Source organism: Halichoeres trimaculatus, unplaced genomic scaffold (assembly GCF_033239565.1).
Source record: "Halichoeres trimaculatus isolate MK-OKI-2021-1 unplaced genomic scaffold, fHalTri1.1 fHalTri1_scaffold_17, whole genome shotgun sequence".
Classification (NCBI taxonomy): domain Eukaryota; kingdom Metazoa; phylum Chordata; class Actinopteri; order Labriformes; family Labridae; genus Halichoeres; species Halichoeres trimaculatus.
The window spans coordinates 24,949,773-24,976,241 of NW_027437195.1; the positions used below are offsets into that span (position 1 = coordinate 24,949,773).

General features: G+C 38.9%; 1 protein-coding gene across 1 annotated transcript in view; it reads left to right on the forward strand.

Moving 5' to 3' along the window:
* akap6 (A kinase (PRKA) anchor protein 6) overlaps positions 1 to 26,469 on the forward strand; it is a 206,648-nt gene that overhangs the window by 99,163 nt on the left and 81,016 nt on the right. The window contains exons 14-15 of the mRNA XM_074692188.1: positions 11,848 to 11,978; positions 21,370 to 21,490. Of these exons, the coding sequence (XP_074548289.1) occupies positions 11,848 to 11,978; positions 21,370 to 21,490 (252 nt within the window). The remainder of the gene's footprint in view (positions 1 to 11,847; positions 11,979 to 21,369; positions 21,491 to 26,469) is intronic.

Below are 26,469 nucleotides of genomic sequence, written 5' to 3' on the forward strand. Positions count from 1 at the left end.
AACCTCCATCATCTCTGCAGTTTTTAGATAACACTCAAATGAAGATAAACACTAAATAAATGACTAAGCCCACTGCAGGAGACTCCTCTTTCTTTTTTATACCTCTCCTCCTCATTCTCTTCATCTTTTTATTTCTCTTTTTTGAAACAAACATGGTGGTTGCTTCAGTGTTAGTGATTTGTGTTGCTCGGATAAATAGGAGAACAGTAGAATAAAAGAAAATAGGTCTGACCTTGTGTGACATTCAGCGTCTCCGAGCCAATCAGAGACGTTTCCACCTGCATGCTGCTGTGTCTTTAACCAATAACTGTATTGTTCTGTCTCTCTATCTGTGTGTGTGTGTGTGTGTGTGTGTGTGTGTGTGTGTGTGTGTGTGTGTGTGTGTGTGTGTGTGTGTGTGTGTGTGTGTAAGAGAGAGTAGGGACTGAAGAGATGTTATTGATTTTTCAGGTGATCATCAGCTTCTCCTGGCTCTCTTTGGGCCGCTTGACGGTTTTTTCCTTAATAGTGTTTTAGGTCTGCATCACTAGAGCATGCTGGGAGATCAGCTAATTTTAAGACATGTCAGGGTCCTGTGTGTGTGTTAGTCTGTGTGTGTGTGTGTGTGTGAGTGGGTTTTAGAGATGCTATTTTTAAGCCACATAAAAAGATTCTCTCTTCTGGGGGAACTGCTTGACTATTGAAGTGCCTTCAAGCAAGGCAGTGTTTCTTAATCTTTTGTTGCTGTGGTGATAAGCTTCCATTTTTAACCATTAAGAAGAAGTGGAGCAAGCCAACATTACTTAATTCATTGGTTCATAGACCTAGTATTTATGTTTTGGTGATGACACATTGACTTTTTTCAGAGGCTGATAGTCCGAAAACAAACAGCTGAACAAATTAATTTGTCACATATTTCACACATAAAGGTAGAAACTAGTCCAAGAGATGATATAAACATTTGTTTTTTTTTCTAGCTGATTGTAAACAAATGTTATTCTGGTGTAAAGTTGGAACTTTTAAAATTGTGCCCTATGGGGATGGCCTCACTTTTGGAGGCAGCCTCAAGTGGACACTTAGGGAACTGCAGTTTTGGGACCTTGGCATTTTATCCATTCCAGAAGTTTGTCCTTGGTTTAACTTTCAAATGACTATTTATCACTACTGTTAGGTTACATACAGTACTACATTTTGCTGCATTTCTAGAACTTAAACTGATCTGAAGGAAGTCAGAACTATACTGGAATAATGAAAAGTGTTTGCATATGCTAATTAAACAAGGTCTGTTTTCTATATAAGAATTCAATCTGTCTGATTTGTTGGACCTTTGAGTCAAAACTTTTTCATTAGCAATCATTCTGAGCATTTTCCTTCACAGAGAGTCTAAATAAAGTCATTCCCAGTCAGACGTCTGTCTGCAGTGTGAGATGGAGATATTTGGCAGGCAGCAAGGCCCGGCGCTGGGGGCAGGTGTTACAGCAGCTCCCATTAATACAGCTAATTAACATTAGCCACTATTCTAATTAACATGCAAACTAATTAGGGAATAATTAAGCAACATAAAAAATCTGATCCTAACGAGAAAGAGTGAGGGAGGGGGTCGCAGACAGTCAGAAAAACTGATCTCATTGAAAGGGCCGAAGGAGGCTGTGGGGGAATTCACCGAGAATGAAGCTAAGTCTCTCAGAGAACAAAGATTTGTGCATCATTATCCTCACTTTTTACTCAGGCCCCAGGTCCAACTCACAAGGCAAGTTGCTCTGATAAAAATTTAACTGACTTTTGCATCGTTGTGCATTTTAGTCTTTTAATGCATCTGATTGCTGAGATGAATTGTTAGCATCTCCTCTCTACACTGAGTTGCCTGTGAAGAGGTCACATTCCCATGGAGTTCAAGTTTCAAACGGAAGCTTCAAACCAAGCTACACCCTTGGTTTTAATCAATAAAACCATGTGCTAGACACAAAAAAGTTGTCAAATTTATTCATCAAGCTAATGTTTAACTAGCAGAAGCTGATCAAACTTCTCTAAAATTCGTAAATTCATTAAAAATTACATTTAAATAACTTTAGGGAAAAGTAAGACAAGACAAGCAACACAGAAGACCCCTCGTCCATTCAGACAAGAGGATTTGAATGCTGTTACGTAGAAGTTTTGATGAAAAGTCAAAACCAAGCGAAATATTTTTAACGTCATAACAACCTAACATGGGATTATAGAGTCTGCTGGTAATCAATATGGAATTGGTTTGATGAATTTGCATCACCACTGAGTTAGCATCAGTGTCAGTCAAATCAGCTGCTCTCCTTTATGAGCAATACTCCTAACTTTAACGATTTGGAAATTATTTAAAATAATTCACCATATGTAGACGTTGCCAATATGGAAATCAATTGTTCAGACTGCAACCCTGTTTTTGAACCAGGTTGTAAACATGTTCATTTTTGCTGTAAAATCAGCTTTTTTGAACAGTGTGTGTGTATATGGTTTGCAGTGTTTCTGCAGCCAGCCTCAAGTGGACACTTGAAGAACTGCAGTCATTGACATTTTTGTATGGGCTCCATTTTTTAAAATGGGGATTGCCACTTGGTTAAAATTAATTCCTAGAAGATTTTGCAATCCTGATATCCTACAGATTATAATGTACAAAAAAATAAAATTATTCCGTGCAACCAAAATTTTAAAATCTCTTTCCCTTAAATTCATAACCTTGGTGATCATAAACTTTTGATGGCACAACTCAGAGCTTCTCAAACTTAATTCAAAGGAAAACCTCAAAATAAAAAGCATCGCACTGGGTACGCGGTTATAAAACATTTAATCAAATTTGAACACTGCCATCCTGTGGCACTGGATGGTACTACAAATTACAATGTGGTATATCACAAGAATTTGAAAAAAAGAAAAAGCTTTTTTGAATAGATCAAGAAAATGAACGTGACCCCAGGCCTTAATTTGAATCTGATACTTACTGACCGATGTGAGACGTTAACGTCAACGTTAAAGCCAGTAGGCAGATATCTCTGCGATTTGGAACCAAGGTGTAAACAGGATTTACCCTTTACATTAAAGAAAGAAAGGGGAAAAAAGACACACCAGAGACAACCACCATGTCTTTTTCAGAAGTCAGTCCCTAACTGGTGTTTCCAAAAAAAAAGGGGAATTTAATATGTGTTGGTACAGTGAGCTCTACAGCTGTTTTTGATTCCTTCTCAAATTCCTCGTCTTTGCCTTTTGCTACCGCAGCAGTTTCTGTCTCATTTTTGCCGTGCCTTGAGAAAAAAAAAAGAAAAAAAAAAAGAAAGCAAAAATGGCCGTTGGGATAGAGAGGAGTTAGAAAAGGTCAGGAGGGGGTGAGCTGGGGGTTTGTTTAGTTGGTTTTAGCATCAGATGAAAGCCTCGGTCAAAACATCTGGACAGCACAACCAGCCTTCAGACCCTGCACACACACAAACAGGGACGTACACACTGTACATGTGCGTCCAAATGCTGTGAGTCATATGAAAGTAGGTTTTGTTTGTAATCTGCTGCCTCTATGTTGCTCACATCTGTTATGGTCTGATTGTCATAAACTGAAATGATTTGCCAGAGATGGTTAGTGTAAGTGTGTGAGCAAGTGTGTGTATAAGTGTGTAAATCTCTGTGTGCGTGTGTGTGTTTTCATGTATTGCTGGCAATTATTCATTCCTGCCCTCAAAGATGAAGACAAGCGCTCATTCAACTGCTTCACACAAATCAAACTGTATTACAGTATCGACACACAGGTGTGTGTGTGTGTGTGTGTGTGTGTGTGTGTGTGTGTGTGTGTGTGTGTGTGTGTGTGTGTGTGTGTGTGTGTGTGTGTGTGCGTGTTGCCTGGCAGCTGGATGCAGCCATCTCATATCCATTATCGATCCTTTATCATTACCCACTGCTCCGCTCTATCAAGACAAAAACACCCTGTTATTGGAATATCTCACCTCCAGTATTGACCTGTGGGACACACACATAGTCACTAATACACACACTCATCTTGAGTTCGCAGGAGAATAATTTTGGCTTTCCAAAACAGAGAGCTCTCTAGCTGAAACTTTTTATCTCCACAATGCTCTGGCTATAATTTCTTTTTCTGCTCCATTGGGTTTTTTTGCACCTTGCTGTCCTGTGTATGGGTTGTTGCTCAGTTTGTAACTTTATCCCCAAGACAATGATAATTCTAATTCTCAAGAAAAAGTTAAATCATTTTTTTCTTAGCCACTGGACTTAAGTAACAAATCTTTAGTGTATGCCAAGAATTTGGAGGAAAGAGCCCCTGACCTTCTTTAAGTAACTCAAGAAAATTTAAGTTAACTCAGGCCTTTATTTTAGTCTTTTTACCCCTTGATGCCTGTTGTTGCAAATTGGGAACATACCCTGTCAGGTCTTGATGCAGCATAAATGACCTTTGCATCTCATTATTACCTATTAATTCATATTTTACACATACAAAAGATCATATCAGATCCATTATGTCACAATATATATCGGTGAGGGGATGATTTTCTCATGTCTGTATATATAATATAACTTAGTTATAACAATCATGTGTACTGTACTCAAATTTACAATCTCTACTGAATTTAACATCTATAAGAATTAAAAAGCACTTAAAAACAATCTATTTTTAGAATTGTAAGTTAAATCAGGCAGTAAGGGGTTAACCAACCCCCCCCGCCAAAAAAAAACAAACCAAAAAAAAAAACAAACTAAATAAATAAATAAAATAAAATAAAAATATAATAATAATAATAATAATAATAATAATAATAATAATAATAATAATAATAATAAATAACTAAATAAAATAAAATATAAAAATAAAAATATTTGACACTATTTAAGTAGGAAATCAAGAGTTGCTAACTTTATGTGAATGACTTTTTTTTTTTTGCATAACTTTCATAGTGGTTACATTTTGGTCAACTAGTTAGCATCTGTGTCCTACTATATGATGGGGTCTGATGAATTTTGTTTCACATCAGCCACCTGCTGGCCACCGGCTGTAAGTGCACCAGCAGTAATCTGCCGAATCACGGGCAAGGGAATAAAATTCAGTTTTAAAAATTTTAATCTTTGAAATCATCTTCTACACCTCAAAGAAAATATGAAGAAACAATTTCAAAATAACATCTTTTAGTTCTTTGGTCAAATGTAAAGTAGCTGGACATGTTTTAAAGGCATTGAAAGGACTATTTGTTTAGTGATTAGAGTGACAATTGTGGCTAGTATTGGTAGTGTTTTTCAGTGATGAAAACACAGATTTCCAGAAACATTATTACCCATTGTTGTAAAGCGTGCATTTGTTTTGGAGAGCAAATCTCTTTTTTTTAAACACTGGTTTTCTTTAAGACAACTTTTCCTAGGATGCAAAGTAACAAGGTAACCTTTTAATTTGTAGTTACATTTTACTGTTAATTGAACCGTGACAAAGCAAACTCATTTAGTGTACAGTAGAGTACAGATAGCAAAATAACTGTTCTTTGTGTCTTTGTCAAAAAACCTGCAGAGGCAGCGCTGTCGGCTCTTTAGTTGCTCCAAGAATGTCCTCTGTTTGATTCCTGCAGCCTCACAGGCAACATCCAGAGGACCTAGTGTTAGATTAATGGCTGCAGAGATTTTATGCTGGACTAAAAATGCATGTGCATACTGCACTCACTGGCTACTGGATCTCACTCTGATCAAGTGTAACTGATACGCTGATTGATTTGCGTATTGATTTATTCACTGATAGTTGTGTTCTGAAGCAGCACGTTGAAGATCAGACGGCGTGTTTTAGATCCCGCAGTGCACCGACATGATGCTGCCGCTGCTCAGCTCACAGTCCTCCCACAGCTGTTTGATTGGCAGTTATAGCCCCGGGAAAACCCCAGGAGACACACTCACACACGCGCACACAGAAACAAATATGCATACCCAACACACACACACACATACTCTGGGCACATGCAAACATATAAGGGATGGAGGCATAGTTTCCCTGCTGCAAAATGCACACACATGCCAGCAAACATACATGTATTTTTTAAAAGTGAAAACACACACATACACATACACACACCTCCAGGGAGATTTGCTTGTGAGGGTTTCCAGGGATGCTGTGTAAATTGGCCCTGACATGTAAACAAAAAGGTCCAAAATGACTTGATAAAGCACATCTACCAGCTACACACACTAGCTAACACAGAAATGTGTGTGCGTGTGTGTCAGGGGATGATTTACATATTCATCAAATGAGGCAGATTCTTATTGATTTTTATCTTCATTTGCAGCGTTAAAGAGAGGACTTCACACTCTGGACAAACACTACAACACACTCAATCTTTGTGTGTGCTTATGATAAAATGAAAATCTCTGTCTCTCTTTCTGGTCTTGCTATTTTGGGGGTCATGGACTGAAAGTTTTGGGGACCCCTGCTTCAGACTGCCTAGTGCAGAGTCCGTCTGCAGGTTCAGCACCACGGACAGCACTTATCTGGCCTGATAAGTGGGTCAGACGTGCAGCTATAGCTCACAGAAATATGAACACTTTTACTGTTGTTTTGATCCATTTTACAGTTCAGAAGACAGAGTGCCACTTTGAGTAATGCATACACACATTCACTTCGAAACACACACACACACAGTCTCTGTCACACACTTATACAAAAACACACACACACACTAACAGATGGAGCCATGAGTCTGGTTTGAAGAGAAATAATTTCTGACAGAAATCCTTGAAGATCCTTCAGACTGGGAAGCGACCCAACTCATCATTCTGTGTGTGTGTGTGTGTGTGTGTGTGTGTGTGTGTGTGTGTGTGTGTGTGTGTGTGTGTGTGTGTGTGTGTGTGTGTGTGTGTGTGTTTCAAACAGACACTGTGTTCCAGTCCTGTGTCCTCAAGGCGTCCAAGAGAAATTGCTTCACTGTGTTTGCTCATGTGTGTGTGTGTGTGTGTGTGTGTGTGTGTGTGTGTGTTTCCTTATGGCTTCAGTCAGCTGTTTGGTATGAAAATGCCAATTACAACCATAACACCGTGTTAGCTGTCTTCCTGGAAGTTTGAAAATGAGTAACTGAAATAAATCTGCGACTTTGTGAATGGCTCAGCTTCTCGTGTTCACATTACATTAAGTCAAAACCAAACCTTAGTGTTTTTTTTAACTTAACCAGCCAGTTTGTGTGTGTCTAAGCACCATCAAGATGCTGTTTCAGAACCATAATCATCTGATGATAATCCCAGAGCGTCGGAAAAACAAAAACTGATCACTGGCATAACTTAATGACTTAATGCTTAGTTACTTCTGAAGATGTTTTGGTTCATAGGCAGGGGAGAGGTAGAAAGGAAAGGAAGAGAAAGGTGTTGGGTAGGTAAGTAGGTAGGTAACAAAGGTAAGTAAGTATGTAGGAAGGAAGGTTGATTGAATGGAAAGGACAGTGGTAAGGAAGGGGGGAGATGTAAAAAGGGAAAAATATAAGGAGAATGACATAAGAAGAATGGGAGGTAAGAGGGTGTGTTGGGAGGTAGGAAGAGAGAAAAAGGGGCAAGTCAGGTTGGAAATTAGGTAGGATGGGGGAGAGGTGGGATGTATGTGAGAGTAGATAGGTAGGTAGAAAGGTTGGTAGGATGGAAAGTAAGAAGGCAGATCTGTTACAGAGAGGAAGGAAAAGGGTATGTTGCAAGTGGGGACTGAATAGAGGAGGGTTGGGAGGTAAGATAAGAGGGGAGAGAGTAGGTAAGTAGGTAGGTAGGTAGGTAGGAAAGAAGACATGTAGGCAGGTTGGCAAGTGGATATGAAGGTGGTTAAGTAGAATGGGAAGAAAGAGTGTAGGTAGGAAGGTAGGAAGGTAGGTAGGTTGGTGAGTTGGTAGGAAAGAAGACAGGTAAGTAAGTTGGCAAGGGGGTATAAAGGTAGTTAAGTAGAATGGGAAGAAAAGAGGGTAGGTAGGTAGATAGGTGGGTAGGCAGGAAAAAAAGAAGACAAGTAGGTAGGTAGGTAAGTAGGTAGGTAGGTAGGAAGGAAAGAAGACAGGTAGGCAGGTTGGCAAGTGGATATGAAGGTGGTTAAGTAGAATGGGAAGAAAGAGTGTAGGTAGGTGGGAAGGTAGGAAAGAAAGACAGGTAAGTAGGTTGGCAAGAGGGTATAAAGGTAGTTAAGTGGAATGGGAGCAAAGAAGGTAGGTAGGTCGGTAGGTAGGTAGGTAGGTAGGTAGGTAGGTAGGTAGGTAGGTAGGTAGGTAGGTCAGTAGGTAGGTCGGTGGGTTGGTAGGTAGGTAGGTAGGTAGGTACGCTGGCAGGTAAGTAGGTAGGTAGGTAGGTAGGTAGGTAGGTAGGTAGGTAAGTGCATAGGTAGGAAGGAAAGAAGACAAGTTAGTATGTTGGCAAGGGGGTATAAAGGTAGTTATGCTGAATGGTAACAAGGAGGGTAGGTAGGTAGGTAGGTAGGTAGGTAGGTAGGTAGGTAGGTTGGGCAAGAGGAAGGTTGTTAGGCAGGATAGCAGGTAAAAGAGTAGATTGGTAGGTAGAAAAGTTGGTAGAATAAGAAGAAGGAAGGCAAGGTAGGATGAGAGGGAACAGAGCTAGGTAGGTTGAATTGGAAAAGGGAAGGTAGGTGGGGACAAGGGTATGAATGTAGTTAGCAAGAAAGGGAAGGAAAAATGGTAGGTTGCTAGTTATGATGGTAGAGAGGACAGTTGGTATGTAAGATAGGTTTGAAGGCTGCAGGAAAGAGGGTAGGCAAGATAGGAGTAAAGAGAGCATTATGAGTAGTTAAAATGGATTTCAGGACTTAACGGACATGTGTTAACCTTCAGCTTTGAAACATTTGTCAGCAAGAAATGTCAAAAAATTCAACACTAATGAAAAGAAAACAACCTAACATCGTGAAGGGCAAAGGTTAAATCCTCAAGTCTAATTGGCTGTTCATCTTGGTGCAACTTGTGATTAATCATGTGATCACTGGTCATAAAGGTCACTCCGCTTTGCAGTAAGTAGGAGGTGATTGCCTGATAAATGATGCTCAAATTAAAGGATTTCAAATGTGATTCAGAGCCCGGTTTTGGTGTTATAAGCTTCAAAAAAGAACAAATTAGCAAAGAAAAGACCAATCTAACCAGCTAATGAACAACTTGACTGATTTTCTGACTCACTGACCGACCAACCAGGCAGCAAACAGCCCGCAGATATGACCGGGAGAGAAGCGGGGAGACGTAATGAATGAAAGTGGAGGGACATTTAGACAAAGTGAGAAAAATTTTCTCTGAGAGCTTCCAGTTAGTTTCATTTCTGTATTAGCGGCACACACACCTGAACACACACAGGCACAGACGGCACTGTTGATTGTGTATCGCCTGTTTGTTTATTAGCTCTCTGATTGAGCCGCTCTGCCTTCCGCAGATTGGATGACCTTTCCAGATCCTTCCGCCGAGCCTGCTAAGTAGATCGGACGGCGAACGCAACGCTACGACACTTTATTCAGATTGTTACCGAGCGAGGAAAAAACAGGCGGTCATGTGTGTGTGTACTTGTGTGTGTGGGGCTGTTTGTACACACTCACTCTGCCTTCATTGGTTCAATTGAAGCCTCATCTCCATATAGTTTGTATGCAATTACATCTGAGCGGCGCACTGAGTGCCTCTATATGATTGTGTTTGGATACTGAGTGCGAGTAGCTGCAGCCTGTGTGTGTGTTTCATCCGTGTGTGTGTATGTGTGAAGTATAATTTAAAAGAAACAACTGCTATTCTTGTTGATGTGTGACTGTATTTAGTGTGTGTGGAGCAGTTCACTGTCGATTTTTCAGTATGTGGCTTCTTGGAAACATTTTAGCCTGCCTGGTATGTGTGTGTGTGAGAGTGTGTTTTCTTGTGTATGAGAGGTAATTTGTGCCAGAGAAAAGCAATTCATGCTAAAAGTGTGTGTGTAAGTGTGTGTGTGAGTGTGTCTTTATGGGTAATTTGTATCAGCAGGAACTGGGTGAGTGTGTGTATGCACATGTATATATGCAGATACATGTTCATACCGATATACAAGAGTGAGTGTGTGTGTGAGAGACGAAAGAGATGAGAGCGTAGGATAAGCGTGGAGTGTGTTTCTAGTGGCTTGTTGGCCGCTTGCAGGGCTTTGAAGGGCACGTCCGTCAAAATATAGAACAGCTGAATCTTATTCATCTGCAATAAATAGCTAATCACACTGAGAGGGACATGATTGTAGACACACTTACACACACAGGTACGCACACACACACCAGGCATTATGGCAGAGGACAAAATGTGCTCAACTAGTTTTATATGTCAGGATGAGTTTAAATTTTGTGAAGATTTTCTAAAACCTTTGAGATATGAGCATATGGTATGATAACATTTAATCTAAGTAGTATCCTAACATACTGTTTGTTTGTGTTTGCTATCGAATCGTATTGTGTCAAGTTGTTATGTTGTATTGTGTCTTGTCTTGCAATGTTATGCCACAAAACTTTACGTAATGTGCCTTAACTTAACTTTAAGTTATGTGACACAATGTAACTTAACTTAACTTTAATTAACATAATGAAAAGTAACTTAAAATAACAACAAGTATAGTAATGCAAAGTACCTTAGGGCAAAGTAATACAGAGTAATGTAACCAAAACTTAAGTTAAGTAAACTAATCTAGCATAAAGAAAAGTAAAGTAACAGAGTAACATTAAGTATCGCAAAGTATTGAAGCGTATTGTGACATAACGTAAAAATGAAAAGTAATGTAACAACATAAAATAGCTTAGTGGAAAGCAAAGTAACATAACGTAAAGTAACGAAAACATAAGGTAACGTAAAGCAGCGTAAAGTAACATAAAGTAACGTAACATAAGCTAACGTAAAACAACAAAAACATAAAGTAAGGTAAAGTAATGTAAAGTAATATAAAGTAACGTAACATAAGGAAATGTAAAGTGAAGTAACTTGAGACAACATAAAGTAACAACATATGGTAACTTAAAGTAACATAACATAAAAAAAAACGTAAAGTAACATAACATGAGGTAATGTAAAGTAACAAACAATGTTAAGTGACTTAACATAATGCAACATAACAAAACGGACCAAAAAATTAAGTAACATAAAGTTAAATGACAAGAAGTCAAGCAACATAAAGTAATGTAACATATGTAAGTAAAGTTAAATAACGTAACATAATGGGATGTAACAAAATGGAACACAAAAAAATATAATTTAAAGGAACATAACATAACAATATTACATAATGTGAAGTGATAAAAGGTAGAGTAATATTAAGAAAAAGTTACTAAAGGTATTGTAACCTGACACAATATGACATAATGTAATTTTCATTTAGTGCAACATAATGTAATTATGTTTTATCATATTAAACTGTTTTGTCTTGTATGGTATGGTATTGTCTTGTTTGAAATGCTTGCTCATCATAATCTACTGTTTTTTTAACATCTGATCATATAGATATTATACTTTTTGTGTCTCTTTTTTTTAAAACATATAATTTACACACTCTTTGTGACGGCATCCATTTTTACTGGTACAGATGTTAAGTCCATTGTTGACAGGGGCCACATTGGAAATGCTGAATTCCACCTAGCTTTGTTAGGGTTAGAATACGGCAAAGGGGTGGGTCTAAAGTCTCTTTGTTGACAGCTAAAGAGTGCCCTCCATTCAAATTCAATAACTTAAAATTGCGGGTTATAAAATTTTGCCCTCTGTACAGTGTGTGCTGATAGAGAAATTGACCTGGCTGGAAACATATCTATTTTGCTTGATGTGCTTTCGGTTGTTTCTGTATCTCTGCCTATTCTTTGAGATTTCATCCATCAACAGTTTGCCATGTGACTGATTCTCTTGTGCCTTGCTTTTTTTCTTCCAGGCTGAACTGATCTCCAGTCAGTGTGAAGCCCAACGAGCCGCTCTGGAACAGATGGCGATCAAATTGAGCAGCTTGCAGTATCCCTCACCGGCCACCAGGAGGCACTATAACCAGCTGGCTAGAAACAACAGGTAAACTCACACTGTAGCAGGATATAGTATGTTAACTTTTTGACACAGCAAAGCACAGAGTGTGGCTAGCTAAGCTGTAGTGGAATGATTGTAATGTCTTTACGTTAGGTAATTTACGCACAAATAAGTAAAATGGGAGCAAGTGATCAGATGTGATGAGAAGACACACCAACAGGAGAAGACAATAAGTCGAAGTCACAGTAACAACAACATGTGACACACACACAACAGAATGTAATTACACACACACATGGTTTGAGCGTTAACAGCAGTAATCTGGTGTGTCCAGGCTCGGCTCGGCGAGCGGCGTCTTTGGTCACGCTGCCTGTCGGCGCTTCATCCCGGGCTTTGAGGAGCCTCCTTCTGTGGTTATCACTCACACGCAGGGCACACACACACACACACACACACACACACTCTACACACTGTAAAATCATACACAGAATGGTGTGTATGCAGATGAAAAATGAAGTCTAGTATGTCTTGTTCTATTTCTGAATTCAGTGTCTGTGCATGAAGGATGTGTGTGCTGTGTGGTTAAAAGAAATAAATGCAACACGGCTTGCATGCATAGTCAAAAATGAAAATCACACATATGAAAATGTAAATGAATCACTCATTTATTTAGTTTGTGTTTTTCACTCCTCTGTGGCTCCAGTGTAATTTTTCACTAATTTACATTGGATACGTTGGACACTAATTGGTTATTCATATATTAGCTGCTTTGCAGATTTACGTGTGTGTGTGTGTGTGTGTGTGTGTGTGTGTGTGTGTGTGTGTGTGTGTGTGTGTGTGTGTGTGTGTGTGTGTGTGTGTGTGTGTGTGTGTGTGCAGTGGTGTGTGGGATGAGTTTTGTGTTAATTGGATGTTGCATGTTTTTCCTTTAGCTGCTCTGATTTTGGCTCAGTTGAGATTTCTAGTTGTGGTTCAGTTGTAAAGAAAATGAAGGTCAGAGTGAATTATTTACTGATCTCACATAAAGTGTGTCTATTTTAAACAAATGCTGAAAGAATATTAAGAGAAGAGGAAATAAAGCACAGTTTAGCACATTTACATTCTTCCTGTAATGAAAATATCATGAATGGAGGCTGCTTTGGACATTTTTAATCATAGACTACCAAATGTTTAGAAGTGAAATTCATAAATCATAAGAGATCTTTTGTATAGTTTTTGTTTAAAAAACTAGTGTTAAGTAGATTGTTTCTTTGTCTTTATAATACTTCTTGGCAGTAAACGTTGGAAATCTTGCTCATTTCTCTCTTTAATGGAGGAACATGGATTTGTGGGATGAGCAGCAGTGTTAAGTATTTGGGTTGCACCAAATTTGCTGAATCTTCTGTGTTACTTCTGCCAAACAGCTTATTGGAGCTTGTTTTGAGCTTTGTTTTCATTCTCTTCTCTGCATTTATACTCAGACAATACTAGATGTCCTTAGTCGGACAGATGTGTGCATGTAAATGTCCTGAGTGAAGACAATCAGCAATTAGATTTCTTGAATTCCTTGAAACGCATCAGATTGGTCACTTTGTTACGGTGGCCTGTGGGTGTCAAAAGATTTGCAAAAGCCACAACACGGATGAAAGAGACTAAACACAAATGCAAAAGCTACAACACAACAGAAGTACAGCCACACAACGGAAGTTGAAAGAGGACAGTTATCCCAACAGATGCAGAAAAGTCATGAAAGTAGGTAATGATTTTCTCTTTTAACTTCATCTATGATAAATTTAGCTTTGTATGGGTTTATTTCTTCATGAATCAGCCATCATGTTAGCATTAGAGCTATATTTATCATAGCCGAAGTTAAAGAAGAAAACAGTCATTTCCTTACTTTCACAACTTTTTTGTGTCTGTTAGGATAGCTGTCCTCTTAGCTCATGTTGTGGCTGTACTTTCATTGTGTTTTGCAAATCGTCTGATTCCTACCAGCCACTGTACTTTCATTGGGTCCTTCAGCTCACACTGGTAAAGTGTTTGATCCAGTAGCAGGAGCACCAGACAGCTTCCCTCCCCAATAATGAGCCTCTCCACGTGTGCGTCAGGCTAAACCTTAAACCTGATGTCTCCTTTTCTGGGTCAGCTCATTATGTTGTTTGTTGTTGGAGTGAAGTTAAATATGAGCTGGGGCTGGCACAATTTATTTTATTTTGAAAGTCAAAATAATGCTTTAATGTGGTTTCCATGCTCAACTTCCTGTCCTGCTCGATCTTGAACTTGATTTTCACTCAGACACTCAGTAACTGAACGCAGGGCAAGGAAACTGCATTTTCTAAAACTGACACTGGCTTTGCTAGAATGGACGGGAAGTTTTTTTAATTATTCATATGGTCATGTATCATTTTTCAGGTGGACACTACTGAAGTTGAAGAGAGTAAAACCACTTTGTCACCACTTATTTACAGTGAAACTGAGACTTTCAAGAAACAGAAGAACAGGAGCTAGTCCTGGACAAATAAAAGTCTTTGCAGACAAATCTGCAGAAGCTGGTTTCACTTCACTTTTGATCTCTTCACACCACTTCATGGGAAACTTGAGTCACGTCTAGTTATGCAACTGTGTTTGGTTAAGATAATGAAAAACTGATAAACTGAAGTGGAAAGAAAATGCATAAATTTATAAGAACACAAGGCGAGAACAAGCGGCTGTATATGTGCGAGTGAGTGAGTCTTTTTTTCTGGAGACTTCTGAACATTGCCCCCTTTAGGACTCATATTTCCACCTGAGTGTATGAAAGGAGTGAACGACTCAGTGTCAGCAGGGGGCGCTGTGCTGCTGTTTGAACCTCTCTGCAGGATGAATCCATTAGAAAAGACGAGTGTCAGAGAATCACCCCATAAATCCAACCGAGTCTCTGACTGAAAGGTGACGCCTGCCAATGACTCATTCAACCTTTCTCTCCATCACCTCATCCTCCTCTCCTCTCCTCCTCATTCCTACACCTCCCCTTTCTATTCCCGTCTTTATTCCAACTTTTATCTTTCTGTTTTAGTTTGTTCTTAGTCTCATTTCTGTTTTCTTCTTTGCACCTCTCAGTCTTTTTAGGATTAACTCCTCCCATCTTTGTTTTGCATTTGTCTTTCTATCTTTTCTCCCCTCCTTTTCTCTCCTTTCCTTTTCTCTTTTTCTTCATCAGCCCTCTTCTCCTTTCCATTCCCCTGCTTCTCTTTTTCTTACAAGTCTTCATTTCAACATCTTTCCTTCCATTTCCGTTTTCCTTCTTTCTGCTCTTCACTCCTTTCATCTCCCTTTCTTACTTCCTCTTTATTCCTTCTCTCCTCTGTACTTTTTCTCTCTTCTTTTATCCTCTTTCATTTCCTTTTTCTCCTTTTTGTCTGCCTTCTTTATTTCTCCTCCTTCTTTTCTGTTTCCTCTCTGTGTCCTCTCTATGTGTCTCTTTTCCTATCCTAGATTTCCTCTTTTGTCTCTTTCTTCTTTTTCCACCTCTACTTTCCCTTTTCCTTTTCTACTTCCCCTTTCTCTCTTCTCCTTCATGTTCTCTTTCGTCCTCTTTTCTCATTTCAATCCTGACAGTCTTTTTTTCTCTTCTTTCATTTTCTGTCCACTTTCTGTGCTTTCTATCTTCTTGTTCATCATCTATCCTTCCTTTCCTTCCTCTTTCGCTGTATCCCTCCCTATCCCTCTTCCCTCACTTCTCCTTTCCTCCATCTCCTCGTACTGTGGATGATGAATTAGAGACAGTGGTTACAGCTGCTATCGCCGTCACAGCAGCAGAGAGGACGAGAGAGTACAGCTTGCACCGAGGAGGGATATAAAGAGAGAGGGAGAGAAGAAGAAAGTGAAGGATGATTGGAAAACCATCTGTTCAAGCCTGACTGCAAAGGCATTCAACATATGTGTGTGTTATTCAACAGTTTAGAGCAGGATATTTACTCCTAAGCTCTGATTTTTCAGGTTGGCTTGGTTCAAAAGAAGGTTGAAGGTTGATAATCACCTTTACCTTTATTCATTCGATTGGTTTATTAATTTGTTTGTGTATTTAATTTTATTTTTTTCTTCAACCCAGCTTAAAAACTATGGTGGCATAATGCATAATTCACCTCCACCCCCCAACCCACCCCCAAAAAAATAAAAAAATAAAATAAAATAAATAAATAAATAAAAACTGTTTTAACTGTTTAACAGATTTTTTTTTATATATTTGATTTTCCTGTTCTTATGGTATAATTTTTTTTTTCTGTTTTTACAGGATACTATCTCATAAAAACAGATTTTTTTTTTTGTTTGTTTTTACGTTTTCTCATAAAAACAGAAAATATTTATTTTTGATTTTACTGTTTTTATGAAAAACTATCTCATTAACAGAAAATATATATTTTTGATTTTCCAGTTTTATGAGAAACTATCTCATAAAAACAGAAAATAAATATTTTAGATTTTTATTTTCTTTTAATGATATACTATCTCATAAAAACAGAAAATATATTTTTTTTATTTCACAGTTTTTATGAGATACTATTTATTTATTTTTGATTTTCCTGTATTTATGATACACTATCACATAAAAACGGAAAATCAAAAATAAATGTTTTTTATTTTTATGAGATTCTATCTAATAAAAACACAATACACGATATACTATCTTGTAAAAACAGAAAATATTTATTTATATTTATCCTGTTTCAATGAGATCCTATCTCATTGAAACAGGAATCTGAAAAGTAAGAGAATTCCTGAAAATCTTTAATCATCGTCTCGACGCAGAAACATTTCTCGCCTGTTCAACCTTCAGTTTTATTTCTGTCTTAGTTTGTAACACTTGGAGATACTTGTGTCTTTGAGAAGTATGGATTGTTTTGTTAGCAGTTTGTCCTCTTTGTGAAGGCACCTGAGGAATTTGCGGTTGTTCAGGTAACTGCTGAAAGTACTGGAGTAGTACTGGTTTGTAACGTCACCTTAGAGGATCTCGGTGCCTCAGTTGAACTCCATGGGGATCCAGAACTTTCAGCAGTTGCCTGCTGTTTCTTGACTAACCACGTCGCCAGCTTGAACGCACTTCAGATCATCTTATCACCATGCAGTCTGCGGTATTGGCCAACCTGATCCTGGAGAAAAAAACACAGATCTGAGCTGTCTTTACACCACAACAACCAATCTAGATGACGGTTAAAAATTTTCAGGAATTCCTTTAGCCTACTTTTCAGATTCCTGTTTTTATGAGATAGTATAAAAACAGGAAAATCATTATCAAATTGACCCCAAAAAAATCATCTGTATGTGACACTATCCCGTAAAGATAGTTTTGTTTTGTTTTTTTTGGGTGAATGCAAAACTCCACAGTAAAAAATTCCCACAAAGGTAGGAAAATAAAAAAGAGGTTTGTCAAAGCAAAGACTACAACATAAACAACATGGCATCCATTTAAAAGAGCAATAACCAAAGAGGATGATAATACGCCGATGATATGACTTTTTAGTTGCCGTTTTGTTTGTACCAAATAAAAAAATAACAACATAATACATCTTAGTTTGAACACATCTTAGTATGAGATGTTCTCTGTCCATCAATATCTACTGAGCATGCTCAGAAGCCATACTTAGCTGGGAATGTAATGTAGGTACCACATAAACACATAGCAGCACCTTAGCTCAGAGAAACTTTGTGAAATATCTGTGTGGTGCAGTTTCACTCTTTACTCAGAACCAAGAGTTGCACAATCCACCTGATACCCGCTACGTTTTATTATATCCAGTGTTGTCTGAAACTATGACGAGTTAGGAATAAATAATGGATCCCTTTAACTCGAATTTCCTCGAGTGACTAAATGTCAGAACGGCTCTCCGCAACACTCCCACGTGCTCCGCCAGCGCCGCATGACGGAAAACGAACCTGACACTTCAAACGCTCTGTAACTGTCCCGGTGTTGAACGCAGCCCTGCAGTGCCTCCACGTCGCTCCTTCCTCTCCGATTTGTCTGTTTTCTTGTCTTTCACCCCCCCGAGAGATCCTGTTTTACAAAGCGTTTAGTTAACATTAGTGTGAGAACAAGACGGAAACAGGGGAGAGGAGGGGGAGAGAGGGAAAAACGACAAACGACAAGAGAAAACAATCTGTGCGAGCGTTGTATCTTCTTCATCTGTCTGAGTCGGTAAAGGGCCGCGCTGCTCGACGCATAATGAGGAACAACGCCTCGGGGGAAGGAAGCAGCCCTCGCTTCCTTTGCTTTCTTCTTCTCTGTTGAGTTTTTAGTTTATTGAGAATCACTTGCAGTGGAGGACAAGGTGACGTGAGAAGAGGGGAGGAAAGATGGAGGGGAGACAGGAGGAGCAGAAAGCAAGTTTAGAGAAGTCTGAGGAGAAGCTGATGTGTGAGGGTGGAGCTCTGAAAGAAAGGATTAAAACTGGGTGAACTAAAAGAGAACAATAGTCTTTAATTTCTACAATAAGGATATTTTCAGGGATCAAAACAGAGTAAGAATAGTTTTAAAAAGCAAGGACGTGTTTGAAACTTCAACACATTTTCTTGGTTACAGAAGGGACATTCTGAAAAATGAGGATGTCAATGACATTTTCAAAAAGGGAAGAACCTCTAGAAAGTTTGAACCTTTCAGGAACTTAGTGACATTTTCAGAGGAAATGCAAAATTGAGAAACCATGTTTGAAATGAGGGGACATGATAAGAGAAGTAGAACATTTCCTGACTGGAAATTGAGGAAATTTATCACAAATTGTACAAATTGGTTAAAAACCAAAGAAGGACCAAAGAAGCCTTTGAATGTCAAAGTTTCAAACTTGAGTTTAGGATGTGAGTTCAGCTTGACCAACGAGCCATTTCTGTGAGATGAACATGAGACTTCCTTAAACAGTGACATCACCAATTGTTGGATCTCCTTAAAAGGTCAAATCCAAAGTTTTAAGAAGACAAACTCAACTATGTTCCATTGAAACCCACTTTAGGCGAGTTGTGGAATGTAAGCTTCTGGGAACTTTGAAGTTTCTTAAAGAGACAGTAGCTGAAATAAAGCATTTTAAACAGAGCGTGAATGAGGTCTTTTGAAATAAATCAGCCTAAAATAAGCCAATAATTTCTGAGCTGGAAATTGTGTTAACAACTAGTATTCATACAATATGAAGTCTAGAAAATAGGCACGATACCCCCGCTTTAAACATTAACCAGCCAATGACCAAACTTTAAACATAGTTTCTTATTATCACTACCTCTTCTGCTTGAAGTGACTTTGTAGAGCAGTGATTTCCAACCAGGGGTACACTGGTTTCCCCAGGGATACAGTAACCTGTGGCGCAGCCGCACCAAAATCAAAACAGATGCTCACCTGCAGCCAAGCAAATATGAAAGACAAGCAGGCTCGAGTGTCTCATTAAAGCTTTGGTGACCAATGAAAAGAAAGTTTAACTGCTGTAGTCTAACTGAATACTATCTTAAGTGTTTTTTTTTTTAATTTCCTGATTTTTAAGTTGAAATGCCTATTCTTTGCTCCATGCTTTGTGGTAAATGTCGCAAGAGTTATTTATAACAAAGGCAGGTTGATAGTTTATATTTTGTATTTATGTATTACTTATTTCTTTTTAAGGCAACATATCATTTATTTTTATGTTAGAGAGTTAAATTTTTAAATTGAGGAGATAGGACAAAATGTTTTTCATTTAATAATCAGTTGTGTTACATTCTACTTTAGAAGAATCATCAAAACACATGAGTGAGGTAGTACTCATGACAAAAGGTTGGGAACCACTGTTGTAGAGATTCACAGCTAAGAGATGCCATCACCACCTCTGCTGTCGGTAGCTGCATTTCCATTACACCTAGAAATGTGCAAAACCTAAACATTGCAGTTAAAAAATAATATGGAAACACCAACATTTGAGGTGGTTTTTCAGAAGTTTTGATATTAAACTTTATCGCGAAAGTGGAATGAACGCACTTTTTTGGCATAAACATGTCGCATTGTCATAACAACCCAGCTGCCAACAACTGTTCTGTATCAAAACTTCAAATATATCACTTTTATTTTGCGAAAAGGTATAACCGAAACACAGCTAGTGTCTGGATTGCAGGACAGGATGTTGGGACACTGATGTGGACACTTAGCTTTTTACCACAGAGTCAACAGGCAGCGAGTCAATGTGATCAGAAAGTTGATGTGAGACTCTCTTTCTTCAGAAAGTTTGTTCAAGTTTGGGCTGATATTAAAAGTTCAGATGTTTTAATACATTTTTTAAAAGTTGAGACATTTAATTCAAACTGAAAGTGATATTTTGCGCTCCTGTCTTTAATAATAAGAGGATTATGTGTGTGATATTCAAAGGTGTAACACAGAAACGTGATCAGTGGGTAGAAGGATGGAGGAGGTCATCCTTACCTTGCTCTTTTTTTTCCATAATTTCATTCATGGTTTTAGCTCTTTACTTGATGGCATGTCAAGTTCTAGTGTGAGCGCATGTGTGCGTTTACCTTTAAGCACTTAATATGTGTGTTGTATTCTGGGTAAGTGTGTATGTTCGTGTGATTATCTGTGGGCGTTTGTTTTGGTTGTTTTGTGAATTGAATTCATGTGTGTGCTTGAAAAGTGTGTCTTCATGTGCAACAGTCTTGTCTTGTGTTTTCAAATTGTGTGTGTGTGTGTGTGAAAGAGAAGGAGGGTAAGAAAGTGTGTGTTGTCATGAAAACGCCAAGGGCCTGACAGAGCTGTCAAACTGTCGGCGGCGGCGACCGGAGAATTCCAAACAATTTCACCGCTAATGTTGAGAAACATGTTGGCGATCCCCGCCGAGACCTAAAACCAGCGCATATATAAATAATAAACACACACACACACACACACACACACACACACACACACACACACACACACACACACACACACACACACACACACACACACACACCTTAACAAAACGGCTGACAGTAATGTGTGTGTTTGAGCAATCGGCCTCTGTTCCAGCAGCATAAATATTTGATGTGATCCTGTGTCGAGGAGGAGGATGAGGAGGAGGAGGAGGAGGTGAGAGGACAAGGAGAGAGGAGGGGGAGAGTGTGTGTGGGAGGAGTGAGGCTGACAGGAGGGAGGGGGGAGAGATTGGGAAGTCAGAAGATGAGAGTTGGGGGGACAAAATGTGGGAAAGAAGAGAGTGTAGGAGGAATGATGAGGTGAAGTCAGGAAGATCTGGGATGAATGAGAGGAGGATGAAATACCCAAAAGGAGGAGGAGTCACTTTTGTCTTTCTCCTTTTCTAATTTCAGTTTTCATCCTCCAGTCTTGTTTCTTTTATTAAGCAAACAGGATATATCCATCTTCTGCTGCTGCGAGACAAAAACATGTGACAAAAATAGTTGTAGAAAATATAGAAAAAAGTGTGATCAACAGAAAAACACCTTTTAGTAATCAGCAATCTCTCTCTGTCTCTGTCCTCAGTCTCCAGGAGTTTGAGTCCGAGTACCAGGAGCTCTGGGATTGGCTGATGGACATGGACGCAATGGTTACAGACAGTCACCAGCTGATGATGTCAGAGGAGCAGAGGCATCACCTCTTCAAGGTACGACCAATCTTAAGCATGTTTAGCTTAAAAACTTCACTGCAAAACAAGGACCTGCATGTGTTTTCGGTGAGTCTCAGTTGCACTATAGTAAGCTACACAGAGGCTGACTCCACAGCAGTATAACCACAATAACAGAGCTGTGTATGCCTTTCAAAATGATGCCCAACATATGGCACACAGCCTGTATTTACCTGTTTCAAGTGAGTCTCAGTTTCACAGTAGATAGTAAGTTATGCAGGAGGCTTCGTCCTTGCTAACTTCAGCAATATGAAGTTAAAAAATGACATATGCCTTTTGGAACAAAGGCCAACTATTAAGGGGAAGAAATACATCAAGTAAGCTATGATTTTTTTTGTTACTAAGACTTCCATGTGCTGCCTTTACTTGAGGAGCAGCTGTGCGGTCAGAATGTAGTAAAAAACAACCCTTTAAGACGTGTTTGCAAAATAAACACTGACGTTTTCTTGGTGTTCAGTACAGCCTCTGAGTAGTTTCCATTCATTTGTTTTCCACGAGTCCCAGTTTTGCTGTTAAAATGACTTTACTCAGTGGCTGCATTATTTCATTACATGTCTCTCAAAAGTATGGTCAACAGTTTCATTGTAATTCATAAGTTGCACAGAGGCTTCACTCTTTAAAAGGGGCTAAATTTACCCTTCGAGATACTTTTTGGCTCTGGATATCAAAAAAAAAGAAGAAAAAACCTCCATTCATCTATTTGTATTGGGTCTCAGTTTCACTGTTAATAGTATGTTATGATCAAGGTTTCACTTTACCTTCCTGTAGGAGTATCACACCTGAAACTAAAATATACCACTCTGAATGTTTATCAACATCTCCTTAAGTAGCACCAGTTAACCTCGTGTCAGTGAGTCTCAGTTTCATTGTAATTAATGTTAGGCTGCAGCTTTACTCTGGTTTACTACAGCAGAATGAACCCAAGAACTCATATGTATGTCTCTTTGAATGATGGCCAGTGTTTTCTGAATAACACCCATTCACTGGATTCTGGTGAGTCTCAGTTTCACTGTAAATAGTCAGTCAGTCAATCAGTCAATTTATAAAACTGTCTTTGGACACAATCATTTGTCGGCAGTAACATTTAATGAATGTTTATATATGACAATAATAAGTCTTTTTTTTTCCTGTGAGGAGTTGACTTAGCTTTTCTGTGATACATGAAGGAGGTGCTTGGTGGATAAAAGGTTGGTTTAAGGTTTAAAGGGTTTGTTTTAGATGTAATGTAACGACAAAGAAGCCGAGCAGAACTGTCCCACCTCAGTCACTGTCATGGCGGAGCGCACAGGATGTCGAAATATGTAAAATCAGAGAGGTAGCTAAAGCAAATGTTGTCCTCCCACATTTCATTCATCCTTCAATTTGTCTGTCTCCCCACTCCTCCCTCCACCTCAGCATCCCCCTTTACCAGCCCATCACACACACACGCACACACTCAGACATACACACATTCAGTCACGCACAGACACGCAATCACACACTGCTCACACCCCGTCTTCATCCTCACCAAGGAGAATGGGATTACAAGGCCTAGCCTCCCTCATAACCATATCATAGAGAAGTGTGTGTGTGTGTGTGTTAGTGTGTGTGTGAGGAAGAGAGAAGGGATTTTTGTGCTGATGTTTATATGTTTGTGTGAGAGAGAGAGAAAGATGACTTCACTGCAGCCAAATGAGACAGAGCAGCATGTGTTACCATTACAGGTCTGAGTCATCCTCTTGTCCTTCACACACACACACACACACACACACACACACACACACACACACACACACACACACACACACACACACACACACATACACAAAATCAAAGACAGACTGACAAAAATAGATTTTACATTGAAGCAGAGCTCTTATGCTTCATATCTTTATGATAATTTTTTATAGCGTCCAAACAAAGTGAAATCCTGACGGAGACAAAGAGCTTGTATCCATTTCATCTTCATGTCCTATTCAGTAAAGTGAGCATGTCAGAAACCTAGCTGTCATAACTGACGCTAATCTAAACTCTCAGCACCACGTAGCAACTGTTGAAGAGAGCTCCTAACATCTGAAGAACAGGTCTGAACCGAGGCGCTTCATGTCTTGATCCAACTCTCAAAAGCTGGTTCATGCATTCATCTACAGCCATATAGATGACTCTAATGCTCTCTTTGCTGAACTTAGATAAAATCTGATGAAATATGATTTTCTAGATACCTGAGTTGTAAGTTTGCATTTTCCTGGCCCCTGGGAGAATAAAAGCATTCCTGATTCCTTTTCAGATTTGATACAATATCACATCGAGGCCCAAGATTGCATCTCTCTGACTTCTTTACTGAACTTATTTGGAGGATAATTTAGGTGTTTATGATTCTGATTTGAAAATGACATGATACGGTCTAACACTAAACAACACAAGACAACACACTGGTATACAATTTGATACAGAAAGTTTGATACAATATAGTATGGAGAGCAAGAAAAATGAGTTGCAATGTTGCCCTCTTCACAAAATTTTACAAAACAATGAAAGAAGACATGACACAAAACTGCAGGATGTGATAAGATACAAAATGTTACTATACAATATGATATAATGTGATAAAAGGTGTAAAAGGATACGGTATGTTACAAAAAGATACATGATGATTTTTATAACCACAGCTCTTAAGAGGGTCAAGAAAGTAACATAAACCCAGATTTTAAAGGTAAATTAGGAATGTTCAATAAAATAAATGAAGTTCTACTCACCAATAATCTTTTATCAAAGTAGATTTTACCAATAAATGATCTTTTACAAAAGACAAAGCCCAGACTACTCCCAACAAAGAGCCAAACCCGACGAGGTTTTTTGGGTGACAGGTCACAGCAGGTCAGTCACTCCTTTGAGCGCTTCTGATTGGTGGATGCTGGAAAAACCCCAATAACCTGCACCACCTGGAAGCCTTAAATAAGGAAAAAAAACCACCCACACCTCTAGTGCGCACACACAGTCCCACACTCAGCAGTACACATACAGCTGGGGCCCGTAACAATGATATAATACAATAAGATATGACAGGAAATACAAGATGCATTACGATATCATATGATATGACATAATGCAATAAAATGAGGCATGTCACAACAAGATACAATACAACTAAAAAAAAAAAAAGATAGATTATGAAAGGCCACAACATGACACACAACACTAAGATACGATACGGAGAGTTATGACACAACCTGACAAGACTATATGACACAATATGACACAACACAACAAGACAAAATAGTACATTAAATGATAGGACAAAATACAACACAACGTGATATGACAATACGACTCAGCACAATACAACATGACAAAACATGACACGACATGATACAATATGACACGATATGACGATATATGATACAACACGACAGGAAACGACAAGGTACAATACGAAACAATACGACCAAGGGGCAACATCCGGTTAGTAAAAATGAAGCCTATGCGGAAGTGCTTAAAGTTGCTATTCATTGAGAATCCACTTGAGGCTGGCTGCAGAAAGACCAGAAGTCACGTACACACTCAGCCATAAAAAACAGACTTTTACAGCATTAAAAAGCATATTTACAGCCTGGTTCAAATTACGGCTTTGGTCTAAAACGCTGATCTCACTATCGGCACACACTGTACGGTGAGTAAATATTTTTATAACCCAGTGGTTTGGAAGTTATAAGGATTGTTTGATTTTCTAATCAGAGATACAGCTCAGGCCGTGTGACTTACAGGTGCTCTGTAGCTTTTTGATAGGAAACTCACAGCCCCGTCATTTTCAATGTGGCTGCGTCCGCGGATTGGCTTCAGTTCATGATATCAGGAACAGGCGGGTGACGTCGCTGAAGCTACGTCCATGTCTTATACAGTCTATAGATATGACACGATATTTCACACGATATGACAAAGCACGACACAACACGGCAATACGACACGATACAACACAGTGCCCCTGAGATAACAGAAGTATTTCTGATCCTCAAACGACCCAATATTATTTGATACAATACGACTAAAGTATAGTTAGTTACATTTTTTGTTTCATCTTAGGTTGAGCACTGCACATTTTAAATTACCTCTAGAGAAGTATAAATTAATTTAGAAACAACCCAAAAAAATGCAAGTTCAAGGAGAGAAACACATGAATGAAAAAAATAGTTTGATGATTGGACATTAAACATATCTGATGTATGCCCAGTCCCCCTCACCAACTTTTCTCTACCCTTTCAGCAGGAGACACACAGATGAAGTTTATGGCTCAGCCTGTCAACAAAAAAACGTGTAATACTTACTTTAACTAGTGATGGTTAATATTGAAACAAAACAAGGAGGTTTATGTTGAAGAAGTGTACACACTTTTTGCAGATCCCTTTAAACACAAATTTATGCTCACACATTAATACCTCCACTGTCATGCTGCTCACACACACCGGAGCCGCTGACATCTCATTCTGCGCTTACCCAGAAGGCATCACTGTGAACCAAGACACATTTAACTTTGTGTTGTTTTTGAATCTTTCTCTGGGTCTAAACTTTCTTTTTCTGCGCCCGTGTGTGTGTGTGTGTATGTGTGTGTGTGTGTGTGTGTGTGTGTGTGTGCAGACATGATTTATTTAGCGGCTGGTGAGACTCACCTGGCCTGCGAATTATTGATAAGTGTAAAGATGAACCTAATTTCTCCATAGGAGTCACACTTAAATATTCATCTCTGTATGAATATTCATGGCGGCGATGATGCATGCATGAATTTTAGATGACTCTGGAATCGCGGGGCATTCTTCTTCTTCTTCTTCTTCCCTCTCTCTTTCTTCTCTCTTTTTTTTTTTGATGTGTCAACTCTCCTGTTAAAATATTGATGTGGAGCTCGACAGCGTCTCCTCGCCCGGTCCAAGGTCGCTTTCTTATACTGTTTCTCTTCGCTCTCCTCCACTGAGAGTTTCACAGACAGG